Raw genomic sequence first — 12,167 nt, 5'->3', positions numbered from 1 at the left:
TATTGTGGGGGACAGGTGATATATAGAAACTCTGCATTTTCTGCTCAACTTTCCTGTAAACATAAAGCTGCTCCTTAAAAGTCTATAAATATTTCTAAACTACTCTCAAGCTTGGCTCTAAAGGGGAAGAAAAAGTGAGATAAGGTGTGGAAGGAGAAAGCTGACAAAAAGATTTTATTGAAGACGAAAGAAACATATGCCAAGGGGATGCAATAGGGAGGAAAAAGTTAGTGGTTCAGAAGAGAGAAAGGAGTAATGGTCCTTTGTAGGAAAGAGAATATGGAGTCTGATGCACAGCTGGAGGAATCAGCTTTTGTAGGAAAAGCATCAGATCACTCAGTCCAGGAGAGATGCAGGTATGTGAGTAGATATAAAGGTAGCTGTGCTGTGTTGTGTTGAATCGCTCAGTGGTGTCTGACTCTTTGTGACTCCAAGGACTGTAGCCTGCCAAGCTCCCCGTCCATGGGGATTCCCCAGGGAAGAATACTGGAGTGGGTTGCCATGCCCTCCTCCAGCGGATCTTCCAAACCCAGGGATCAAACCCAGTTCTCCTGCATTGCAGGCTGATTCTTTACCAGCTGAGCCACAGGGAAGTCCAAGAACACTGGAGTGGTTAGCCTATCCTTTCTCCAGTGGATCTGCCCGACCCAGGAATCAAACTGGGATCTCCTGCATTGCAGGCGGATTCTTTACCAACTGAGCTATCAGGGAAGCCCTGATAGAAAGTAGGATTGAGAAGGAGATATTTCAGAAAAGAAAATGCTCTTTTCCATTATATGCATATTTTACCATGTGTGTGATTTATATTTATTTAAAATCATATTTATATTTATATTAAATCATAAACATTTTAATTTTGATTATTTTTAAATAAAATATATAAAATTAATCCCATGCATTTTGGTTCCAGGTTTGTTTTGGATGCTACCCATTCAGTTGGCTAAGCCATTGGCAGAGAAGCAGTGCCAGGAGAGGCTTCTGTTATCTAGAGGAAATTTGATAAGTACACGGGGGCTGTGGATCATCATCCTGACTCTGGTCCTAGGCTAACATGGTGGTATTTTTCAGACAACAGATGACAAAGGTTGTAGCAAGAACAGCTCCCTTTATAGTCTAGGTCCCCTGTGCTGTTCTGGGAGTCATCTCTGGATATCCAGCCTATAATCTGTTCTTCCAAGCTTTGAAACTGTTTCATAAGCATGTAATTCTCTATATTAAATCATTTTAAAATAATTAGAATGCAATAGATTCCTGATTGATACACCAAAGAACCATCAGGGTCACACTCAGTGTGAAGTCAATTACAGATGAGATCAATAAACAGTTAGGAGTCGTAAGTATCTGATAGGACTAATTATGAAGTCATGGCAGAAAAGACAGTGAAATGTTTCCATGACTTTTTTCATATGAAAATGACCTACTTTATTTGCCTTCCTCTATGTAATTATTGAAGAAAAATTTACAGTTTAATTGCTTTAGAAGATGTAAGCATAATATTTCCCTTTTAATAATATTTTAAACTCTGATATCTTCAGAATCTTGAGTTTATAGCCCTGAATCACTTTTGAACCATACTAGAGAAATTACTCTGTTGTTTAGAATGGATTCTTATTATAATTATTTTAAAATGAGCTCTTTATAGTCGCTTCCTAGACCCTGTCTATGTGCTGGACATTGTCAGTATCTCCAACATGAACGCTAACCATTTATACAGTCACTTATTATATCCCAGTCAATTTGACATTTGCTGTGATCATCAAGTATACCAATATATTCATTACTATCTTCAGATTTTTGCTATACCTGTTCCATCTGCCTGGAAGGCTCTGCCTGCCCTTGTTTGCACAGTTGGCATATTCATTTTATCCAGATATCAGCCAAAACATCACCTCCTTTAAAGGACCTACTTCAAGACTAAAAGTAAATTCACTACCCCCGTCTCACACTTGCTATCAAATATTTTGCTTTTGTTTTTAGTACCTTCAGGGATATATATCTTCTTGAAACTATACTGTTTATTTTCTACGTTATTGGCAGTCTATTCCTACTATATTGTAACTTCAGAGAACAGTGACTTTACCTGCCTCAGTAGTAGCTCTTTCTCCTAGGGCCTAGTACAGTCTCGATAAATGGGAGGTGATTAATAAATGTATGTTTGGAAAATGAATACCTTGATTTCATGAAATTCTTCAGTCATTATTTTCATATTCATTTTTCCCACTGTTTATCAGGCTAAGTGCTGACTAAACAGCCTTTTCACAGATGCTTTTACTTCCTGGTTGCGAAGAGTATAAATCACAGGGTTCAACAGAGGAAAGATCACTGTGTGGAAGAGAGAAACCACCTTGTCAGCTGGGAAGGCTCTGAAGGGGCGGGTGTAGATAAAGATGCCAGGCCCAAACATGAGAAATATAACGATGATGTGGGTGGTGCATGTGGACACGGCCTTGCTCTTCCCCTCAGAGGAGGAACCATGTACCCGGCAGAGGATGACTGCATAGGAGGCCAGAAGCCCCAGAAAGCACAGGAGGGTCATCAGGCCACTGTTGAAGACCATCAGGAGCTCCACCACAAAGGTGTCAGTGCAGGCCAGCTTGATGACCTGGGGCACATCACAGAAGAAGTTGTCCAGTTGGTTTGGACCACAGAAGGGCAAGCGGAGGATCAGGGCCACTTGGATAATGGAATGAACAAAGCCTCCAAGCCACAGAGCCAACAGCAAGGCGTAGCAGGTTCTAGGGTTCATGACAGTTGAATAGTGTAAAGGACGACAGATGGCGATGTAGCGGTCAAAGGCCATCACGACAAGGAGTAAGCCCTCCCCTCCTCCAAGGAAGTGCAAGAAAAAGAGCTGAGTGATGCAGCCTCTATAGGAGATCACCTTCTTCTCAGAGAGGAAGTCCACCAGCATCCTGGGAGCCACAATGAAGGAGTAGGATGCATCCAGGAAGGCCAGGTTGCCCAGGAAGAAGTAGAGGGGGGCCGTGAGGCCAGGGTCTGACCTGATGGTGAGGATGATGAGGAAATTTCCAGGGAGGATGATGAGGTAGAAAATTAAGACTAGCGCAAACACCAGGAGCTGAATATTTTGAGACTGGGTCAGACCAGCAAGGATGAATTCTTTCACCACAGTACTGTTATTCTCCATCCTCTCTGCCTGCAGTACATAAAGAAGCAGAGTTTATTGTTATAATCTCTCACATCTAGACCCCTGTTGTTGTCTACCTACAAATATCTGACATATTCACCACTTCAGTTATAAACAATGTTTCAACCCTTTCCAATATCCTGAGAAAGCTGAACATTTCTCTCCTCTAGATTTAAAACAAACAAATCACCTTTCTCAAAGCTACAGTCTTATTCCCATTCAGCCATGTGCTTCTACACCACTGCGGTCCACTCTCAGAGTCTAGTGTCCTATACCTTCTTGGGATTCCTGCCTTCTTGAGTCATAGGAAAAATTTCCTGATTGAGATACAACATAACTCCAAATATCAAGATCTTTGCATTTTTGTGGTTGTACTCTGCTTGAGACTTAGCAGCTTGCTTGGAATTACACACGTTTCTCTTCATCCTCCAACACAAACTTTTGTGGAATTCCCATTTTCTGCCTGCTAACTCTCTGCCTTGCTTTCTGTTTTCTCATCGTCCTCCTCTAACCTGGTGTCCTTGTATTGCTCTGACTCCAAGCTGGTCACCAGTTTCCAACAATAACTGTACTTTCCCCATCATTTAGAGGTAGGTTCCAGCTGTATCCCTGGTGAAGCATTGCTTATGTAGCCACTCCCTCCTTGAACTACACAACTTCATTACACTCTTTCAATCTCAATTCCTTACTGTTGTTGTTGTTCTTAGCAAAGCCATGTCTCTTTTGCAACCCTATGGATTGTAGCCTGCCATTTCCTTCTCCAGGGGATCTTCCCAAACTAGGGATCAAACCCACATCTCCTTCTTGGCAGGCAGATTCTCTACTACTAAGCCACCTGGGAAGCTCCCAATTCTTCACTACATTCTCCCAATCTCCTTCTTTCTCTGATACCAGCATGATGCTCAAGGGAGAGCCTGTCAACAAACAACAGGTCACAATACAAATTTTCCAGGATACATGTTTTAAATTAGTTGTGTTAATACATAAAATCATAGCATACAGGAGAGGTAAAGAGTAATAAGATCCTATAGTCTCATCCATTCCTTTTCAAGACAAGAGAACTAAAGCTACTATTGTAGCAGCACTTAAGTTTAGAATGAGTTTTCTTTATTCTTACTATTAGTAGAAGAATGTGAGTATGCACTATTCAGTTGAAATATATAAAGAAATTATTAGCACAGATTTAATCAATAAATGCTCTTCTTGGTATGCTTGAATAACTAAAAATAAGCTTAAAAGCTTCACACTGTATAATTAAAAGAACACTAGTCATTGCAGGAGAGGGGAATCCAGTTTTAATGCTGTCTGTTTAGTGGTGTAGGCTCATTCCAGAATGGTCAATGTGATGATCCAATGAAGAGTGATAATAAAATAGTATAAATATGTATTACATTTATATAATTATGCATATATATGCACATATCACTGACTTTTAATTTTATCTTTTCAAAATCATGCATTTAATATGTGTAATATATTAATATAATGGTATATAAATTTTATAAATATATACATATATATTTAAGGCACATGCTCTAAAAATATTTTGTTGTTGATATGAAATGTTTTTAAATATGAAAATTGCTAATCTACAGAAAAATACAATGTAGTATATATTAATATTCTGCATAATGTTTAGCAAGCACAGTTGTCCTAAGTTCTGTGAAACATTGGATATAAAGAGGAGGAGAAAAACCTTGAAAGACAAAGCTAGTGTCTCAGTACTTAGAAAAGAAAGATAGATGTGAGTAAAAAAAGAAAAAAAATAGAAAAGTGAAAAAAACAGTAAGTCTATACAGTGCATTTTACATATTTTAGGAACATTAGAACTATCTGTTTTAAGTCTCTCTAGAGCTGAATACAATGGCTAATATACAGGTGTTATGACAACAGATGGAATTTATTAAAGTCTTATTTTAAAATATCAGCGTATATATGTATACAAACACAACATACACTTGCACACACCCACATTCATACATGCACACACAGAGGCAAAATGGGACCCACATAGAATTATAATACAAAATATTTGGCAGACTCTCAAAATTGTAATAAAAATATTTGGTAACTTCTGAGCTTGCTTCTTAACTTTTCTCTGCCTTAGACAAACACTTATCTCAACATTCATTCCCTCATCTGCCTATAAAAATACACCCAGGAAAACCAGGAATATAAGTGAAGAGTCCCTTCTATTTACTCTTAGGTTTTGTGTATCCCACAAATTCACTCAGAATTGGTCATTTTATGATGTATCTGTATTTGATGATATCTTTAAGACATCAGAGGATTTCTGAAAGTTTTTTTGATTGAGGGTTATAGACTCTTCCATTCTGCCTATTTCTTATCATTCATCTTCCCTTTTTCACTCTTTTTCACTCAACCCAGCAGACAGGATTCTACAGTATCTGACATATTTCATCCATTTTCTTTAGTTGTCCTATTTTCATCTATATATTTTCTGGATCTATTATTCTGAAATTGTGGCTGGCATAGAACCAGAGACTGTATAAGATGAACATTTTTCTAGGTAAGATAAAATACAATTGTGAAAAATATTCTACAAAATATGACCCTTTTCAGAATCAAATAGTCTATGTTAGCCAGACTAGTGGGGAAAGTGTTGTCATAAGAGGCTGAAAGAAATCTAAATTCTCACCACTATATCCCTAATCTTCCTTGGCACTTCAGCTAATTAAGAGATGTGACCGACTCTGGCAGTGATGATACAGCAGAGGAATAGGAAGGCCCAGGGCAGGGACAGCCTCCCTCATTCTTAGGGCAGAGACGCGAACATCATCAGGCAAAGCTGTGCCTGCCTGGAGGGCAAACTGTGGTCAGACCAGCTCCTGGAGCCAGGAGTATAGAGACCCAAGGAGCTTACTTCCCCATCTCTTTGAAACATTTCTCCATGTTTTCTTCTTTACTGTATCTCTTTTCTCTTTCTCTCTCTTTCAAAAGGAAATCTCATTGCTGTCATTCCAGTGGAACGAATATATTTAATAAAGTGTCCAAAATTTTGAGTGCAATGTCTATAAGCATATTGGTTATGGCTTATAAATTAAATGCAAATTAACTTTTTACATATTACAAAAATGTGAATTAGGTTAAAAACATCACCAAATATGTAATTGATACTGATGCCGATGATGAATATATAAAGCGCTTAACTAATTAGAAGATGCTTACTCCTTGGAAGGAAAGTTATGACCAACCTAGATAGCACATTAAAAAGCAGAGACATTACTTGCCAACAAATGTCCGTCTAGTCAAGGCTATGGTTTTTCCAGTGGTCATGTATGGATGTGAGAGTTGGACTGTGAAGAAAGCTGAGAGCTGAAAAATTGATGCTTTTGAACTGCGGTGTTGGAGAACACTCTTGAGAGTCCCTTGGACTGCAAGGAGATCCAACCAGTCCATCCTAAAGAAGATCAGTCTTGGGTGTTCACTGAAAGGACTGATGCTGAAGCTGAAACTCCAATACTTTGGCCACCTCATGCAAAGAGTTGACTCATTGGAAAAGATCCTGATGCCGGGAGGGATTGGGGGCAGGAGGAGAAGGGGACGACAGAGGATGAGAAGGGGACGACAGAGGATGAGATGGCTGGATGGCATCACCGACTCAATGAACATGAGTTTGAGTAAACTCCGGGAGTTGGTGATGGACAGGGAGGCCTGGCGTGCTGCGATTCATGGGGTCGCAAAGAGTCGGACACGACTGAGCGACTGAACTGAACTGAACTAACTGAAACTAATGTATGGATCTTCAACCAGGAAATCCATTCATTAATAAAATAACTAAAGGACAGGGATGATATGAGGATCAAAACTGAGGTGATGATGGTAATAATAACTCATTCAAGTAAGTTCAAATCAAAACCAGCCCTTCAAATATTTTATTAAAATAAATATAATTTTTATATAAAAGTGTCCAATGAAAGGACATATTGCACTAGAGCCTTTGTCAGTGTCTTTAGGATGAACCCTGGGTGATGGTAGTTACACACATCCAAATGTCTCATTCAGTGAAACAACTAAAGGTTAAATAACTTTTGTGTAAAGTTCCCAATGCAGTTAGCTGTTTGTGTATCAAGATTTTCTCAGTTTCACAACTTCCTATCTAACCATCAAAGTCCTATGTTGATGAATAATAGAACGATATGGAACAGTTGAAACTATTAAATATGTTGAGTATGAAAAATAAGAGATCTGGGCTAATGTTCTGCAAACTCATAAAATCTTTGAATTATTTCTCTGGAGCCTTAGCCTTTTCATCTCTCTATCTTTCATCTAAGTTTAAAAAGAAAAGAAAACATATCAGTGATTTGCATGCTCGTTGGGTTTTTTTTTTTCCTTTTTAAAGCATTTTATTTTATACTTGCATATAGCTGGTTGACAACATCGTGATAGTTTCAGGTGAACATCAAAGCAACTCAGCCGTAGTTATATACATGCATATATCCGTTTACCCCCAAACTGCCCTCCCATCCAGCCTACCACACAACATTGAACAGAGTTCCCTGCACCATACCATAGGATCTTGTTGGTTATCAATTTTAAATATGTTCTTTGGTTTTAAACCACGTCAGCTCTCTGAAAGCTATTGATCATTTCAATTATGGTAATAGAATAAAAGTGTCCACCATTAAAGTATTTCCAAGCATCAAGGAGAGATGGAAGTCCATTGGGGAGAGGGTAGAAAATGTCACACTCATGAATTCAGACCTAAGCCCCTGACTATTCCTGCTCAAACTCTGACCTCTACTCCCTTGCATTCCAAGGCAGCTGATGAACCAGTAGAACAGTTACAATATTTTTTCTGTTGTCCTCTTCTTGTTTCTCATAAACATGAGTAGCTCCCAAACTCCAGAAATTTGAAACTCCAGGTTTTATGTTGCTCTCACAATGTTGCCAACCTCCACATTCCCATGAAACATTGACTGACCATTCTTGTCATTGTTCACAAATATTTGTCATCACATAGAGAACATTAGATTTTGAACTCTCCTCGAACTCTTTATGATGCAATGGAGAAAGTGCTTTGGAGATTTGAGACTGCCACAACCCTGCTGACTATTTCCAAAGTGAGTTATTATGTCAACTGAATTTGGCAAAGAAAATATAAAGGTTTGTAAAGGGAAAATATTTTAGAATATGTCATCTAGTGCCCCCAGGGGGTTAATCCTGAATTCTAACACAAAAATCCTATCAGTGAGTGAGATAATACAACTCTGTTGGAAGCCTATTAGTTAGGTCAAAAGTAAACAGAAAGTTAAGAAAAGTTTATTTACATCTTAAAATAAAATCAAAAAGAGAAAAAGCATAAATAAATGATGAGAGATTTTTGATATATATACCGAGGAAGCAAGTAAGAGTCAAGATGAGGATGAGGCAGGTGATGTAATGCCTCTGGCACAAAATTTATCCTGATACCAAATGCCTTAGTAATCAAGATGAATGCCATTTTAATGCAATATTTAAAAGTCAAAGTTAGTGTAAAAGTTATGAACAGAATATCACTTTTTCACAATAAAGACATCAACATTACAGGTTTTTTGTTTTGCCTCAAGTTCCAATATGGCTCAAAATGATGCTATTATTAATTCAGACTTTCTCTAAATTTAGTATTTTTTTATCATGGTTTCTAAATTATTTTTTATTTTTTAAAATATTGATTAGACCCCAAAATATTATTCTTAATAAGTCAGACAAAGGAAGACAAATATTGCATGATATCACTTATATGTGGAATGTAAAAAAGTATTACAAATGAATGTATATGCCAAACAGAGATAGACTCAAGATATAGAATATAAACTAGTGCTCACCAAAGGTGAGAGGAAAGAAAAAAGGCACATTAGTGGTATGGATTAAGAGATACAAACTATTATGTATAAAATAGATAAGCAATAAGAATATATTGTACAGCACAGGGAATTATAGCCATTATATTGTAATAACTTTTAATGGAGTATAATCTACAAAGGAAATCAACTGAATATTCAATAGGAGGACTGATGGTGAAGCTGAAGCTCCAGTAATTTGCCACCAGATACAGTAAGCCAACTCATTGGAAAATACCATGATGCTGGGAAAGATTGAGGGCAGGAGGAGAAGGGGGCAACAGAGGAAGAATTGGTTGGATGGCATCATCGACTCAATGGACATAAGTTTGAGCAAACTCCAGGATATAGTGAAGGAACGGGAAGTCTGGTGTGCTACAGTTCATGGGGTCATGAAGAGTCAGACACAGGTTAGCTACCGAACAACAAATCTATAAAGACACTGAATCACTCTGCTATATATCTGAAACTAATATAACATTGCAAGTGAACTCTTCTTCAATATGAAAAATATATATAGAAGATAAATAATAATATCTAACTATACTTTGCCTAATGTTTCAGAGAGTTAAATCCTTTTCTTCTATATAGCAGGTAGGATGAGGATGTAATCTTTCAGATTCTTTCAAAGGGTAATTGAGCTAGAGCTTGAAATCATCTTTCATTATATGGAATTTAGCCCAGAGTAGTTTTACCTTCAGTATCTTGCCACTGCTACCAAGGAACCTACATCTTCAATTTTGTCAGAACTGAAATGAGTTTGAGCCACAATTCTTATAGTTTTGTTGCCCTTATGACAATTCTGTAGGCGTCAACATCAAGTACTATAATAATGGCTAAGAATACGCATCAGCCAATGTGAAGTGAAAGTCCCTCAGTCATGTCTGACTCTGCAACCCCACGGACTATACAGTCCATGGAATTCTCCAGGCCAGAATACTGGAGTGGGTAGCCTTTCCCTTCTCGAGGGGATCTTCCCAATCCAGGGAGTTAACCGAGGTCTCCAGCATTGTAGGCAGATTCTTTACCAACTGAGCCATCAGGGAAGCCAGCAGTATGCATTGATTTTCATTTCTTCCTCCGTTTCTCCTTTTCTGAGCAAATTATTGGTATAGGTGTCAGTGGGAGTGGGGGAGAAATTCATGAGTGAGCTATCTATTTTTGTGTTTGGAGCTTTCTCAGATGCTAATCTGTCCACATCCCACGTGTCATAAAAGGGTCACCTTATTTTTCCTCTCACCTCTACAAAATATCTCAGTCCATGTCAGGATCACACCACCATATCCCCATATCCATACTAGGTACTTGCCCTCAGTTATAGAGCCACCAAAGCTCTCTGCTCTTCTACATAGGCTCTGCCTTTCTCTGCTGCTCAACACAAAGGCTTCCTTGCTTCATCCACTCTCTGATGGCCTCGTAGAAAAGTGTAATTATTATTTTCTACTTTTCTTATTGTTGATAATACATGAACAACATTCTTCTACAAGCTAACCAGAATCAATGGTCTTTATGCTCATGGTTTGTCTTTGAGAATAAAATTATTTTTATGTTTATAATCCTTTCCATTTCTTTCTGTTAACTGAAGATTCATTTCAGTTGCCCATATTTTCTTCATCTATTTCATTGTTGTTGTTGTTCAGTCTCCAAGTTGTGTCCAACTCTTTGCAACCCCATGGACTGCAGCACACCAGGCCTCTATTTCATATTCACCTATTAATTTTTTATATGTTTAGTGAATTAATTTCTAATTTATATAAATTTCCTTAACAGCTTTTTTACTTTAATTTTATGCATGGTTGGTCCTTTACACCATCCTCAGTTAAGAAGGAAACCTCTATAATTATGCAGAAATAAACTCACACATCCACGTGGAGTGGGCAGATTTTCATCACTATTTGCCTTTTGGCCACACACATATTTTTAAACATGTCAAGTGTAATCATTTTTCTTTTCATTTTCTATTTGATTTCAACTTGTCTTCTTACCTCTAAGGTTATAAAACTATTATCCTGTATTTTACAAGTATTTTTTGCATTGCTTCATTTTGTTTTGCAAAGAAGCTGTGAACATATTAACAGGTTCTTCTAGAATCATCACATTTAGATTTCCAAATTCTGATTATCAAAAGTACTCATGTATCACTTGAATTGAGGAAAAAAAATAACTGAAGAGAGAAACAATAACATGAAATAGTCTGTATCATTCTCGTGATTTCACACCATGGTTAATTGATGTGTTCCTTTAGTTAGACGCTGGCAAAGTGGCTTCTGTTATCCCAATTGCCTCATTATTGCAGGGATAGATCATTCAGCAAATTGATTTTATAGTGCACTTATGGCAATCACTTATGGATGTCCAGAATTTTTAAAAAATTGTCTTCCAGTCAGTCCTTAAAAGATTTTATAAGCACCTAACTTCTCACATTAAACCCTATTTTAGGTAACAATAGAGATTTATGTAATCTCCAACAAAATCTATAATACTAAATAACTATCATTACAATAATCAGATGGAAATCAATTGAGAGTAAGCTTTAACATCTGGGGAAGATTTTTAAAACCCATTAATATTAATCATAATCAAGAAGCTCTGAAAAGAGTCAAGTGAAATAATTTCATGACACTTTTTTCTATAAAACCAATTGTTTTGTTTTCTTATCCTGCTACCAAATTTGGATGAAGGAAGAAAATAAATGTATTTCAAGAGTTTCAGGCTTTTAAAATTGTTCAAAATAGGACTGTAACATAACATATGACTTGTGATGATTCCTTGTATTTACTGATCTTTGCCAAGAATCTTGATAATGTTGTCCTAAATCATAAAAGAACAATTGTGAATGAACACCTGCTTAAAACATTAAGATGAATTCTTACTTCAAATAGAATAGAATAAACCTTTTTATTTTGGTGTAAAAAGCATTATTTATACGACACTATAGCCATATATAACTTAAGAACTAAATCTCTCACACTTATTCCTTACTCCAACCAGGCTGGTGCTTCCTTTATGTTCTTAAATAACATAGCATGTTTGTTTTCTTGTTATTATAACTTTCCCTCATTGACTAAAGTGGTACCTGGCAATGGGAGGCACTCAGTGAAAAACAATATTTTTTAAATAAGTGAATGATTTTCAGCCAGAATTTCCCCTTCATGACTTCTTATTATAAAATCCAT

The 12,167-nt window shown here is 37.1% G+C and overlaps 1 protein-coding gene across 1 annotated transcript; it reads right to left on the bottom strand.

Moving 5' to 3' along the window:
- Positions 1-2,223: 2,223 nt before the first annotated feature.
- LOC122444060 (olfactory receptor 4N2) lies at positions 2,224-3,160 on the bottom strand. The gene has a single exon (XM_043472857.1). The coding sequence runs from the start codon at positions 3,146-3,148 to the stop codon at positions 2,228-2,230; it is 921 nt and encodes a 306-aa protein (XP_043328792.1). The 5' UTR covers positions 3,149-3,160; the 3' UTR covers positions 2,224-2,227.
- Between the last annotated feature and the right edge of the window lie 9,007 nt (positions 3,161-12,167).

Source organism: Cervus canadensis, chromosome 6 (assembly GCF_019320065.1).
Source record: "Cervus canadensis isolate Bull #8, Minnesota chromosome 6, ASM1932006v1, whole genome shotgun sequence".
NCBI classification, from domain to species: domain Eukaryota; kingdom Metazoa; phylum Chordata; class Mammalia; order Artiodactyla; family Cervidae; genus Cervus; species Cervus canadensis.
The sequence above is the reverse complement of the archived record's forward strand: the minus strand, read 5'-3'. Positions and strand labels throughout refer to the sequence as shown.